The sequence below is a fragment of the Ailuropoda melanoleuca genome, chromosome 2, assembly GCF_002007445.2.
Source record: "Ailuropoda melanoleuca isolate Jingjing chromosome 2, ASM200744v2, whole genome shotgun sequence".
NCBI lineage: Eukaryota > Metazoa > Chordata > Mammalia > Carnivora > Ursidae > Ailuropoda > Ailuropoda melanoleuca.
In genome coordinates, this window is record NC_048219.1 from 164,012,856 (window position 1) to 164,028,174 (window position 15,319).

General features: G+C 39.1%; 1 protein-coding gene across 4 annotated transcripts in view; it reads right to left on the minus strand.

Annotated features, from left to right (window-relative positions):
- Positions 1 to 4,248: 4,248 nt before the first annotated feature.
- SATB2 (SATB homeobox 2) overlaps positions 4,249 to 15,319 on the minus strand; it is a 191,395-nt gene continuing 180,324 nt past the window's right edge. For all 4 annotated transcript variants that reach the window (XM_034654917.1, XM_034654915.1, XM_034654916.1 and 1 more), the window contains one exon: positions 4,249 to 7,394. In XM_034654917.1, the coding sequence (XP_034510808.1) occupies positions 6,933 to 7,394 (462 nt within the window). In that variant the 3' untranslated portion in view covers positions 4,249 to 6,932. The remainder of the gene's footprint in view (positions 7,395 to 15,319) is intronic.

Sequence of the window (15,319 nt, forward strand, 5' to 3'; positions counted from 1 at the left end):
CCATCAGCTGGGTGGGGCACATTTGGGAAGAAGACAAGGAGGTCATTTTGAGCTGCGTGAAGTGTGCCGTCCAAGCGAGGTGCCGAGCGGGCAGCGGAACAGAAGCGTCTAGAGATCTGGAGAAGAAACTGGAGTGTTGTCAGCATACGGGCACCCTAAGCATCAAGACAGTGAATGAGAAACGAGCGCAGATCCAGGAAGAGGAGGAGCAGAGAAGGAACACTGTAGAGCAGACCCCCCCCCCCCCCCCCCCCCCCGCGGCTCTGGAGAGAAAGGAAAGGATCAGCCAACAAAACAAGCAGGGATGAAGCAGGAGAAAAACAAGAGTTCAGTGCCATCCGTGTTTAAGCAACTCACTTTGAAGATTTCAGAAGACTACTAAAATATCGCATTCATTTTCTTTCTCATTAAGAAAGAAAACCACATTCTAGCTCTTGAAAGGGAGAAGGGAAGCAAAGAAGGGAGAGCAGGAAGGGAAGAGATGTAATAAGGGAGAACAGAACGAGGGAGGGAGGAGGCACAAAGCAGGGATTAGAGCAGAGTAGCCCTTTAGGCACATACGCTTTATTGTTGTTGTTTTTTAAGATTTATTCATTTATTTTAGAGAGAGAGCGAGCGTGAGCGAGCACGCATGGCTGGATGGGACCAAGGGAGAGGGAGTCTCCAACAGACTCTGCACTGAGCAGGGAGCCACACTGGGGGCTCGATCCCACCACCCTGAGATCAAGACCTGAGTCCAATCAAGAGTGAGAGGCTTAATGGACTGAGCCACCCAGGCATCTCTAGGCACAAAAGCTTGAAATCCTGTAACCCGACTTTTGAAAACATCAGACTTGATCCTACTTTAAAACTCACCTGAATTATTTTAAGTCATTTATAACATCTTATTTTATCCTACTCTTTCTCTCTTAGAAGGATAGAGGAAATCAAGGAAGAGGTTGTTCTAGATGCTTCTACCTAAATATTATTCTGTTTAATAATAACAATTCTGAAATATATGAATTATTATTTTCATTTCCCACAGAGAAAACTGTGGGTCTGAAAAATAAGCTGCAAAATTGTTCAGAGAAGGTACTAGGAGAGTTCACTGCCTCTTCACAATCAACTGGAGACAGACTGAAATTATAAAGAATTTTTCTCCTTACCTCTTTCTTGAGCAGAGGGAGGGTCCCTAGGAATGCTCAGTCCAAAGTTGTCACTGAGCCTCCCAGAATTCCTTTAGTCTCTGCTGTTTTATGTTAAAATGGGATTATGCCCGTTAATGGATAGTGAATAAATTATAGTTCTCTCTTTAATTAATCATTGCTCTGCACTATTTATTGCAGTGTTAATGGAATATTTTTGTAATTATTTCTCCATATGTGAAGGTAACACTTTAAACCTTTTAAAATGTCACTGAAGAAGCTACTTCTAGATTCTTCTGGGACAGTTTTACTAGCAGAGCGTGGTGTTCTTTTAAAAATAGGCTTTGCTTTCAGAACAAAATTCCATCAGAAATGTCACACTCAGATAAGAGTATGAAAAAGTGTGTTAAGAGAAGTCAAGAGGTCATCTCATATAAAGTATGCTGGCCAATAAATTGATGTTCAGTTCATACAGCCTTTCTAGGACATTCTAGGACATGAGAAAAAGAGGTGGTGTGATACCAGGGTGAAAATGCAAGTTGTGGAGGTATGCAGACCTGGCTTTCCACCCTGCTCCACTATGTCTTGGCGACAACGGATCGGCAGCATTTGAAATTACCTGTCCCTCATTGCACGTTTCAGTCTTCATATCTGTCTCTGACTCAACATGCCAGTCCTGGGGGCATGCTCATCCCGAGAAACACTGTCACACCTCTCTCCACAGGACCTGTGTCACCTCCCCCTGCCTACCCCTGTCCTCTGCATGGACGAATGCAAAGGAAGACTCCACACCTTCCCAGTGAGCAACCACAGCAACCACAATGTGCCACAAGACCTGTGACAGTCTTGTGACAGTCCTGTGACGGTGGGACACCTGGGCACCATGTGAGCACAGAAGGATTTGTAAGCACACTGGCACAGCAGATCAAGAAGGGCTTGCTGGAAGAAATGATGCTTGGGCTGATCCTTACATTTGGCCAGGGAAAGAACTCCGGGTGGTGAGGAGGAGGGGGTGCAGGGTACAGGGAGTAACAACAGAGCAAATGTGCCTTTCATTTATCTTCTTCCTATCAATTATGTTCAACATCTTTCCCGATATCCTCTGTGGCAGAGGCTGGTAGGTGCCTACCCAGTATTCACATCCCTCCTTTTCTCTGGAATTAATAGGACAGCTAGAAACACTTACTAGTCTCCCTTGCATTCAGGTGTAGGGCTTGAAGTAGTCTCCTCAAAAGAAAAGGAGCATGCCTTTATTTACTCCTCCTTCCATCTCTATGTCTGGAAGGCGGGTGTGATGGTGAGAGATCTAGCAATCTTTTTGGACCATGAGAAAAAAGGAACATGGGAACACCAGGAAAAGTGAAGCTGGGAGCATGGGAGTCCCTGACAACTTCATGAAGCCAGTTTACCTCAGCAATTTCTTTCTTGTAAGAAACAGGTGAATTTTTACCTTGTCTGCATCATAATTTTTTTTCCCCTATTATATGCAGCCAGTCCTAAGTGATCCACCTTTCAAGACCATGCCAGCTCACAAATAATTATCATTTCCTTCTCCAAATTCATAGCACATGTTTGTACCACTCACTAAACAAATAAATCTCTGTCTGGAGACAACCAGACAACTGTATGACTATTTCACTTTTCCTGGACTTACATTAAACCTTTCTAACAAGTTATAAGGTCCTTGAGGGGAGAACATCAAGTCATGTATTTTCCTTTGTCACCTCAGTTCCTAGCAAATTATCTGACATACAGTACATGTTTAATAAATGTTTACTGTCTCACTGCACTATGATGGGCCTTTAGGAAAAACGTAGGGACTTTTAAATCTTTGTTTAAACCTTTATAGAAGGGGAAATAACAGTGTAAAGGAAAAGATGATCTCTAAGAAAAATTTTAAAGAGACAAAAACTCAACCAATGGAGTGATGGCTCTCAGGTGCTATAATATGACTTAACGTATAGCGTCAGGAAACCTCTTACTGTTTCTTGGACATAGAAGTTGCTAGCACAGAGACCGCCTTCTGGCAGAAGCCAATCCATCTGTGGGCAGAGCCTCCCACTCAAGTTTGTCACCTATGATGAAGTCAGACCCCTAAAAACACAACCTCATGCGTGTAGAAGTTACTTGTGCTAAAAGTCAGTTATCTTACACATGCTTTCCTTTCAAGTCTTTATCCCAAACGCAAAATTCATTTACATTTGCATAAATAATGTGTTTTGCTTTGTATGGAGCCTCAAATTTGTCCTTAAAAACCTTCAGAACTCTGTGCTTTGGGGCTGTCTGCTTTTCTGCAAATATCCAGGATTCACAAACTGTCCTTAAAACCTATCTACATGGTCTGTGAGCTGTTAACTAAAAAAAAAAATGCAAGTGAAACTAGGAAGGAAGGAAAGAAAAATCACATCTGTATGTCAACCAAATGCAAAACACACACACACACACACACACACACACACACACACTCTTGAATGACAATTTACAATATCAAAAGAAAATAAAATCACTTCTTAATTGACTTTCTCTTTGCCAGTTCTGAAGCTAACCACTTGCTCCTTCGTTATTAACTTTAGTCTTTTGAGCAATTTTTTCCATTGTAAGCACTTTCTAAAAAATTATTTTCGCACATTTCTCAGATACATCAATCCTTCCGGCATTCCTCTATGCACACATTATGGTACCCCAGCTCTAAATATAAAAGACTTTTTTTATGTCCATTAACCATGGACATATGTGCTCCAAAAGTTTCCTGACACGCAGTCATTTGTGGGTTTTTAATTATAAACAGAAAATATTCACTAGAAAAATAAAGAAGCAAGCCCATAAATACATCTTAATACATTTGAGTTTTGTTTGTATACGACAAAACGTTTGGCGCAATGGCTTTCCCCGTTGCCAACTCCAGAATGTGAGCATGCGTGCATTTCTAAACACACAGAGATGTACACGCATTGCCGTGTACAATTAACTCCATACAGGACTCAAACATCTGTAATCACGGGGGCTGCTCCCTTATTTCTAAAATAAGGGAGTGGGTTTTTCTGACACTCACAAGGTCTCACTCCACATGAAAAATTAAATGGGAAAGAAGGCAATGCCCAGTAAAATACTTGACGAACGAAGTCATATTTATTGAATGCGTTTTATTTTAACAACCAAAAAATTCTAACAGCCTAACAATGCACATAAGTTAAAAATTAATTATCACTTAGTGATAACAAAGATAGTTGATTTACATGGAAAAAAGAACATTTACAATATGTTAATCCTTATTCACATTGTTGATACCGCAATAAAACACAATTTGTTTTTTCATTTCACAAAAAAAAAAAAGGCGGGAAATTGTGCTTTGTCAAGAGGCACTACAAGAGAAAGTTTCTTCTTCCAAATAGATATTATATGACAGATATTGAATAAATAGACATATATGCATTGTAATTCGCAAAGATCTGGCAAGACCACAGGCTAAAATGCCCACAGATTCACTTAGAATCACTGCAAACTCAGCAGTGAAATTAAAAAATAAAAGGCAAGACTTAGCATTGAAAAATACCTAATAAATTTTTGGTTGAAGTGTAAAAGATACCAAATGCGGATGCCATCGATAGATGAACCACCTTGTAAGAGCTTGGCAAAATCAGTTTCCATTACATGTACAGAGTGACCTTCAGCAACAGTGTAAGAAGACAATTTGGAAAGAGTAACTCGGAGATCAGGAAGCAGCAAGCGTGGACTTTCGGATTAAAGCTGCAGCATACTACAGAAGCAGAAGGAGGGGCCCAGGGCTTAACTGCAAACCACCATCCTTTTGCAAAGGTATGTGACGCTCGTATCAAGAGAATTTTTTCAACATCATTATTTGAAAAAGTACAGGAAAATGTCCCTTTAAAAACTCCAGAGGTTACTGAGCAGCTAGAATTAGCTTGTATTGCAACATGTCTTCTCCCTGTATATTGTAAGTTCTGAGTTAATATCTACACATAGAGGTTTTTTTTTTTAACTCCTACCTTTTATACCTTTCAAATATATAAATAGTATTAACAGTTATATTACAATGTTTGTGTAGTAAACAGAAAATAACTTTCAAAGTGATATTGCATGAGGTCTTTGACAAGGTTGCATGAGAGCACAACTCCAAAAAAATCCAACCGTGTGGGACTGTTTGATGGCCACGTTGAAGCATGGATTAGGTCCTGAAGGTGAGGTCACCTCTTGCAATTACTCTAAGTAGAAGTGGGAAGTAATGCTACTGGTGCTTCTGAGAGGAAGCTACAGGAGGTTTGGAGAGCTATAGTAGATTGCAGCTTTAATGCTCATTCCACTAAACAGCCAGTCGGCATTAGTTCTGCTTTACGTAAGGTAATTGCTATGTAGGTAACTGCGAAGATGTTTCCACTTATGATGAGTAGGTGATTCCACTGAAATCGCTTCGCTTACTCTATTGCCTGGAGCTGCACAACGATTCAAAAACAGGTTCTTGTTCAGGCTGCCACACCAGGGAAGGGATGAGGCCTGAGAGCAGGGACCACAAACGTTTGGTTAGGTGGATGGAATGTGTACGGAGAAGAGGAAGCCCCAAGTGAAACAGAAATAAGAAACATCTTTTGGGAGACGGAAGGATGGAGATTTATTTGAGAGGGAACCCTTTTAACTGGGCAGCAACTTCTTTTCTAACTTAACATTACATTGAACTATTTTCTATTTAAAAAAAAAAGAAAGAAAAAAGAGAAAACAGCAACAACAAACAACTTTTAAATGAGCAGGCTTATTAATTTTAAGATTTGAAGCCACGAACAGGTAAGCAAGTTTCACAATAAAACGTGGCTCATACTATGAATTCCATACGTCCAACGTCAAAATGTCATTTTATCAAGACTGCACTTAAAGGACAAGTTTTCTCTGTACTGAATTACAGTTTTATTCATTTGGAATTCCACAGAAATGCATCTGTTCACTACAGGAATGACAAGTTGAATAACAGAACATATCGAGTCATTTTAAGTGTGCATTGTGTCTTAAGAGCAATTTGACTTGTATCATTTTAAGGTGCCCTGATTTTTTTTCCCACTTTACTTTCTTCTTTCTTTTTGGCAGTGTTGATTTATTTTGTTAAATACATACCTCAAAAATTACCCATCAAGCTGCCAGATAGGAAGCCATAGAATTAAAAAAAAAAAATAAATCAGGGACAAACACAGAAAATAAATAGGAATTCAAAAATAGTCACCCCACCCTGAGAGCAGGCCGCAGTTTATCAAAAAGCCAAAGCGACTCACTGTGAAGTGGTTTTTTTTTTTTTTTTTTTTAATACATAAACAAGTCTCTTCTTTAAGAACTCATTTCACAGTCTATTCTTTCGGATTGTAAAGTTCTCTGTCCCATGCAATTTAATATATATATGTAAATATATAGATATATACATATACATATACACACACACTTGTAGCTTCCTTCATTTATTTCGTAGATCTTTTCCTCCTGGAACTTGCCTGATGTCTCTTCCATAAGTGCAAGGATAATGAAGGCAGAGTCTCCTGTGATTATAATTACTATGACCAGTCAGTTGTAAAAGTGTAACACTTTAGTGTCTTTGCCAAGGCGATGTCTGATTCAGGAATACTGAACTTATTCAGTCTATAGGTGTATCCTGTGCAACAAAGAAATGTCAAAAAAGGTAAGAAAAACAAAACAGACCAAAAAAAAAAAAAGACAAAAATAAAATAAAATAAAGCAAAAAAAATGTTTTTAAAGAAATTAAAACAGAAAATCCTTGGACCGATGTATTGCTTTGCCTGGTAGGAGTTCACATTATCTCTGGTCAATTTCAGCAGGCGCGGCCTTGCTTTTTTCCGCATTTTCCTCCTCGGCCTCCACTTTGTACATCTCCTCAGAGCCTTCTTCGCTGTCATTCTCCTCGGACTCCGTCAGCAGCTCCTCGTCCTTATACTCGGCCACGTCCACCGCGGAGCCCAGGTGTTCCTTGAGCTTCCCGTGATGCTTCACATGATACCGCTGGTTCTGGAAGAACTTGATGATGGTGTGTTTGGGGAGATCCAGCTGGGCAGAGAGCGTGTGGATAGCTTCCTGATCAGGGTACAGGCCCACGTCATGAATAAAGCTTTGGAGGATCCCCAGGGCTTCCAGGGAGATCTTTGTGCGAGACCGGGGCTTTTTGGCACAACTGTCTTCAGTCGGAGGAGGTGGGGGAGGAGCTTCTTCTCTGGGGGGCGAACTCTCCTTGGCTGGCTGAGACTGCTGTCTATGAAGGACCTGATAATTAAAATAAAGAAAAAAAATTAACATTTGGCTCAGGATTTCACCTTTCAAAAGCCATCATTCCTCTGAAGTATGTGTGGTCTATCTACCTGTGGAATACTGCTGTGGTCATTTGCAAATTCAAGTCTTTGGCAAACTAAAAAGAATTCCTGGAGATTTAGAATCTCATTTACAAAACAAGGGGTTAATAATAGTAAAGTGTGCTGACATTTATATTCTGAGGCACAAAGAAGTTAAGTCATTTGTTGCCCAAGGTCATTTGCATTCAAACAATCTGGCTCCAGAGCCTTCCCTGCTGTTAACCAGCAGGATATGCCACCTCTCTAAAGCCTAAAGGCAAAGAAATTGGACTCAGTGAGAAAGTGCAGGCTCTACAAACAGACCTCATGGGTTCAAGTTCAGACTCTTCCACTTAACTGGGTGTCCCTGTACAAGGCGATAACATCTTTAAGCCTCAAGTTCATTATCTATAACGGAAGGGTGAGACACTGACTTCCTAGAGATGGTGTAAGAATTAAGTAACATAATGTATGCAAAGAATAGTGCTTACCTTAAATCAGAGGTTGACAAACTTTTTCAGTAAAGGGCCAGATAGTAAATATTGCAGGTTTTGCAGGGCCATACAGTCTCTGTTGCAATGACTCAACTCTATTTTTGTAGTGTGAACGCTGCCGTAAGTTATACATAAGCAAATGAACGTGGCTGTGTTCCAATAAAACTTTATTTATAAAAACAGGTGGCAGACCAGATTTAGCCATGGGCCATAGTTTGTCCACCTCAAGTTTAGGGCAAACATTCAATAAATGATAGTAATTATTACCATCAGCCTCATAATTACCCTTAAGAGTGTAACAGAGAAATAGCTGGTATTTCAGCCAGAAAATCAATACTTCAAAAAATTAGGAAGAACTTATGTTTATTTTCTTTCAGCCCTGACATTGATCCTTAAATAATATTTTTTAAAAATAAAAAGACTTCCAAAGATACAACATTTTTCTTAAATGAAGAATTTTAAATGACTATTTCATATTCACATAGATGGACCTCAGTATCACTATAAACTATTAATACTCTGTTTTGCACACACTCCCTAATTTCTGTTTTTTAATCCTTAATTGTTCAGGTTTTCTAGTTGTTGTAATTAACTTAAATTCCTCTTTTATCTCTGCATATTCCCTACTCATTAAAAAATGAAAACAAAACCAAACAAAAAAACCCTCTAGTGTTTAAATAAATTTCTAGACCCCAGTGGGAGCTGCTCTTGCCCGTGGTGCCACATCAGCAGAGTGAACCTCCGAACTCCTGAAAATGCGCCACTTGACTGGAAGCACGGTACTTGCTGTCGGCCAATCCCCAAACACCAAGACAACCCTGGGCTCTATACTTATTTTCTTGTTCTTCGATCTCTCTAAATAAGGTCAGGTATGCAACCCCAGACAACCAGGCCCTGCTCGTGTTGCCACTTCTAATGATCAATAAAACCTGATCTTGCCCCAAATCCTTCAGAAATGTGCTCCAGTGTTGGTGAGGTACCAGACTCTCCCAACTCCTGGATTGTTTTCCTTGAATAAAGGACAACAAACTCGTAACTAAATTTTTAGTTTTGTCAGTTGACCCTAGTTCGGCAAGCTTATTCTTGATCTTCATAACTGCTTCTTCAATATCGTCTCTCTGCATGAAGTAATTTCCCATTTTAATATTTATTTAGGAACCTCTTCAATGTGACCAAAGAGAGAAAGCTCTACAGAGGAGACCATCATAGCAACTTGCTCCCACCCCCGTCACAGGCCTAAGATGGGCTTCACGGCGAGGGGGGAGGATTGCTGGACCCTGCAGACTGCCTCAGCTGCTACTCACACCTCACAAAGCCAGCAGCAATAGCGCGTAAGTAATTAAAAGGCTACTGTGACGGTCCGGTCCGTAGTAAAAAGCATTATGTCAACTCCACAGACAAGGACAACGTTTCCTATACTCAGATCAGTGCCTAACTTTCTGGGTCTTCCCAAAGCCTTTAAGAATAGTTGAGTTCACATTTTAAAAAACATACATTTCTCTTTTTACCGTTCTCTCCTATTTTACTCAGTCTCTTTCATGTTAGAGCAACAAGATACACATTTTCCAGAGTCCGGGGGGAAATCAATCCCATCAGTACAGAAGAAAACATGCCTATTTACATTAAAGAATCAATGGTATACCACCATTCCCACCACCATTACTACCACTACCAAATGCTACCCACATGACCCATTTTTCTTTTTTGGCTATGAAATAGCAACATCAAAGCAAGCATCTAAGGGGAAAAAAAATTCCGCCATCTATTCCAGTCTCAGGGACCATCTGATGAGAAAATAATTCCTTACCAATGTGAAAATGTCGGTCTTTTATATGGAATTTAGTAAATATTAGGGCACATGAAATTGTTACCTAGGGAAGGTAACAACAAGCAGAAGAGGATGAAACTTTTCAAACGATAATTAGCAATCATGTAACAATCAAAATAATAATAAAAAGGATAATCAAATGCAAATAAGAATCTCTAGCATAATAAGCTGATGGCTGGTGGCAGAAAGAAATCTAAAACACAGGACCATAAAACAGTGGCACTAAAGGTCCATATAATGTTGACCAATTAAAATGAATGTTCCTGGCATTTTCTTTACTACTTTCAACTAAGAGTAAATTCATGTGGTCTGCTGTGGTAAGCTGGCATCAGCAAAAAACTGAGAGCTCTGTTACTTCAACATCCTAATTATAGCCGGAAGGGAACGTAGAATTGCGCTGTGGGCCTGTTCAGGGCACTTTGATGGCAGAAGATATTTGCTCTGAGGTCATAATCTGGGCAGCCTGACCATTGTAATAAAGGAACCATTATGTCAACAGGTGAGGATTTTGGTTTTTGGTGAGAAAGAGAAAGAGAGAGAGACACTGAAATTATGTATGAAATATGTACTCAAACAACATATATACTCAAGCACGAGTACCTCCTATTAGAGCAATTGCGTTAATTGGAAAACAAAGGAGAATTAAAATGCCCCATTTTCTAAATTATGCTTGCCTTCTCTAGTAAAAGTCAGCATAATGGTTCCATTTAGTTAAATAATTAGATTGGTTCTTTAGGGGTTTTCCATTTTGCACTGGTTAGATTTAAAGAGATTTTCCAGAACTAGACTTTGAAGTTACTATAATCTTTCTGCATGATAGGGTTTGTTCTTCTCCTAGATCCAACCAACTGGCCTCCTTTACCTCTCCTTTCATAGACTCGCGCAGCACTAACACATGCTAGCAGGGAAGCCACACATGAAACAGTGGGACAACAACAGTAAGAGCTGCCGCTTACTGGACGCTTATGCTGGACTGGGCAGCGCTAACAACTTGACACGGCTTGGTTGACTAAGTCCTCACAGTTCCTCAGTAAGGTGCTGTTTGGATCGAGAATAACCTGGCAATAGGCAGCCCCTCAGGAAGACCCTTTACATCGGAAATTATAAACACAGGGAGCTGTCAGTGTGAGAAAGTAGGTTTCCAAGGGACAACAGTAATGTCACTGCCCATCACAAAAGAGGAGATAGTTCTCAGAGAAGTAACAACAATAGAAATGATCTACCAAGAGAAATGTTTTATTTCCGGTCAGACAATATTCTACAGTGACTTGGGTGGCATGACAATATTTACAGAAAGAAGCTTAAGTGACATTTTGAGCATCTTCAAGCAGAGAAGGAGAGAGCAGTCAAAATAGAGAATGACAAAATGAGCAGCTCTAAAGTGAAACTGCCTTACGAGTCACCAAAAGGGACTGCCCGAGCTTCTTCAGTCACACTGCCACGTGGGCTGTAACTCCCTTTCAACCACAATATGCACAAGACCTGAGACAAAAAGAGTCCCCAAGTTCTGTCCCAACTAGTTTCATTCCCTCCAAAATGTTCTAATTACTCCAGGCAGAAAGTTGTTTATTGTCTCTGGACAATTTTTAGAAAGAAAGAAAAAAAAAACCCAAAAAAACACTGCATAAATTTCCTCACTAACCAATTGTAGTGGCTTATTATTATTATAATCAAGGAATTCCTAATATTGTGCAGAGCTCCCTTCCCATGGCGTAAGTACTCTGAACAAGAGTAGAGCCCAGTGCTTACAAGACCGACTTTCTGAGAAAGGACAAGCAGTACAACCCTGCCTTAAAATGCTCCTATCTAAATGGCAGGAACTTTTCGTCATTTTCTTACAGCTTGAGTAAACAATGTCAATTCTTCTAGCCTCTTCTTCATAAGATAGGTTTCGGAATTCCCACTTAACTAAACTCTAGTTTTCCTGTTTGAATTTCTCAGAAAAACTCAAAATTCCTTGTTGGTTAACTAGATGAATCAAGTCTGGTTCCCGTCCCCACCAAGTGCCCTTAGTAACTTAAGTGAGAGGCCAGGCCATGGCTTCCTGTTGGATGGACCTGTAAGTCATCCTGTTCCTCAGCTCATTTGACAATTCAGGCATCTATTTCCTGGCTGACGTTTTTCTTCTCCTTCTTTTTTCTTTTTTAAACCACAAAATTTATAATTACATCAACCAAGCCAAAGAATCGAGATATATGTTCTTTTCTAATGAGTTCTTCACACAACTAGATTATTGTTTTCTGGGATTTTTCTTAAGTTAAGGTTAATGGAGCATCTTCTCAGATATTTACATAAAACAAAACAAAACAAAACTGCCCAAGTCCACAAGCTTTTCAGTCTCATCATTTTCCCTCTTTTTCAAAATGGGTCCAGTAGTTGACCTTTTCTATTCATAATGCCCACCATCTCTCTTCACTTGATTTTCCCAAATAACAGAATATATCCTTCTGTAAAGACAGCCATCCATCCCTTCCCTTTTGACCTTTGCAAACTGAAGCCCGATCATTCATTCCAGCTCTATTTTGGTTTTGATTTTTCTTCCATCACAACTGAACTTAAATTAGTCAATGATTCATCCCTGATAATTTCTACAAAGACTTTTATTTCATAGCTTCTCTTGTCAATTTTTCAATGTGACAATTAGTGTTCATAGCACTAAAATGTCTAAGTAGTTTCAAAAATAATAGTGGTGGTAGTAGTAGTAATAGATGGTAGCATTCATGTAAAGTTTATGAGCTGAACAATGGCCTGAATGCTAAAAATATGTCAATTTTACTCATTTTTCTTTATTTTCACAGTAATCCTGCAGGTAGATATTTTTACCCCTATTTTATGATGAGAACACTGGAGTTCAGAGAGTGTATAGGTAAATTTGTGTGAGGCAGCATAGCTTATTAGCAGCAGAACTGGTGTTCCAAAACATATCTGTCTGATTTTAAATCCCATGCACTTAAGCATTTATGTTTCCCTGCCTTCTATGAGCAAGATTATAAAGAAAATTGAACCAAGTCTCTAGATTTTGAGGTGACAGACCATAAATGAAATATCAGGTAGTAATAAATACTATAAACAAAAAACTGAGTAATGCAAAAGGAGGAGAACTGGAAGGAGGGGAAGTCATTTTAGATCTGGTGACTCAAAGAAGGCTCCTTAAGGAGGCAGCACTTGAGCAGTGGTCTGAAGGAAGTGAGGAACAAGCCATGAAGAGGAGCATTCCAGGCAAAGGAAACAGTAAGCAAAAGCACAGTAGGGAGGAATATATTTGATATATTTGAAGAGCATCAAGGAAGGCAGCATGTTAGAGCTACACCATCCAGTCCAGCAGCCACTAGCCACCTGTGGCTATTTACATTTTGTTAGATTAACCAGAACTAAAAGCAAAACAAAAAAAGACTTAGTGCTTCAGTCACATGAGCCACATTTCATGTGCTCGATTGTCACACTGTGCAGTACCATATTGGACAGCACATTCCCCCCATCACAGAAAGTCATGTTGAACAGCCCTATGCCAGAGAGAAAGGACAAGTGTGAGGTCTCCAGGGCCAGAGTATGTAGGGCCCTCTGGCATTCTACTGTCAAGGTGATGGAAAGCCCTCACGACGAACTGCAATCATAATCTGATTTAGCCAGAAATATAGTAGGGCTTGAAACCACCACTACTGGTAGAGAGAAGAGAGATGTTCATATAGTCACATGCTAAGTAAGAAAAACTTAGCTCCCAATATATTTTTGGACTTTGAACAGAGTATCCCAAGTAGCAACGACCAGAAGAATGCATTGGTACTTCTATCCTCAAGAGAACAGTTAATTTACATTTAACTGATAGCTGCCATCTTCATCAGAGGTGCTTATTGTGTCTGAAAGGAATTATGTCGGACAATCAACACTAGGTTAAAGGATTAAAAAAAAGTGTCAGTTTATCCAATATTTATGGAGTGTCTATCATAATTGGATCTATTAATTTACAAAGCTTTCTAATAAGTAGTCCTATCACCAACAATTAAATGTTGATGAATAAGTTATGGATAGGGTATAGACAAATAGAAAGTTAAAAGTCTAATAAATTCCTTATTTCCTTGCTGAAATCTCTTTGGGCTGAAATATGATGCACACATATATAAATGGACATAAAGATAGTAATGAAGAAATAAAAGTTGTAAATATATTCAAAAGAGACATCAACTTCAGAATAAAATCCTGATCTTCCTTACACGGTGACAAAACGCAACCATAATACGGGCCCATGTTGTTTCTCTGCCTTCAAAACTGAAAAGTTTGAAAACACAAGGACAAAATGGTACCATGACAAAAGTGGACGAAGAAAGATAAAGCAGCTCTTCTTAAACCTCTCGGTGTTCAAATAGATTTTGAAGGCCTCAATGAAAACCAGCTGGGAGCCATGTGTAAAATATAATGGTTTTTGCCTGCAGGGAAGGAAGTGAGATCTTGAATGATTAAGTTCAGGAAAGTATATAATTCACTGTATCATTATGGGGTGAACTGGATTACTTACAATAAGCCAAGACTTTGTGGTCTTTTTTATATAGAGAAAATGAGAAATTATTAGAAAGGTGACTGTAGAGGGTGGCTGATCCAGTGTGGTAACAGGTTGAAACAAAAGTTCCCCAGGGGGAGCATCCGCATCTCTGTGACAAGCCTTACCCAGGGGACTGAGCTTTCCCACAGCTTCAGGTCCTAACTGTTGATTCTCATCAGTAGGAGATGAGAACACGAACGAGATGACTTTTCCTGCATTTATTTTGCATTAATACTGGAATTATTTTTACTTGTTTAATTTACCTCATCTATGACAACAGAATGTAAAATAGTTGATCCAAAAAAGGAAAGCATTTTTCCACTAAGAGTCCTGAGGAAATATATTTAACAGGCAATGAGAACAATTGGTTGGAACAATTGAAAAGCCCCTGTGCATAACTCGATTAGAATTTGTTAAATAAGTAAAAGAGTGAATGGTGCTATTTTAAAATACATTATATATAAAGTATCATGTAAGGGAGATATTTAAGTTTTAACAATCTTGCGCTACCCCTAATGTTCCCTTTTCCCCAAAATCAGCATTTAAGACAATTAATTTTGGCTCAAAATTCAGTGGGAAGAACTTAGCATTAATGATTGTTAATTAACATAAATATTAATGTAACCATTATCTATCGATCTCACTTATTGGACTGTGAGCTACATATTGGCACACCATATGTCTGGCACACAGTAAGTGGTCAGTACATCTTTGTTCTGCTCTACTGGATTAATTCCACATTCTTTCTTCTTTATTTTCAGACCAGTTATTATTCTTGTTTGGTATTATAACCTGTTATTATTTTTCTTGTTATTATTACATTTTAGCAAAACTAAAAGTAAATAAACTGTCACTCATAGAAACTTACATCTACTGGGTATCTGAAAGCGAATATGATATATTTTTTTAATAATTTCTTATTTAAAAAAAATTGCAGGGCACTGTATAACCCATATAATGGCATGGTATATAAGCTGTGAGCACGAGTTTTGGGGTCACAG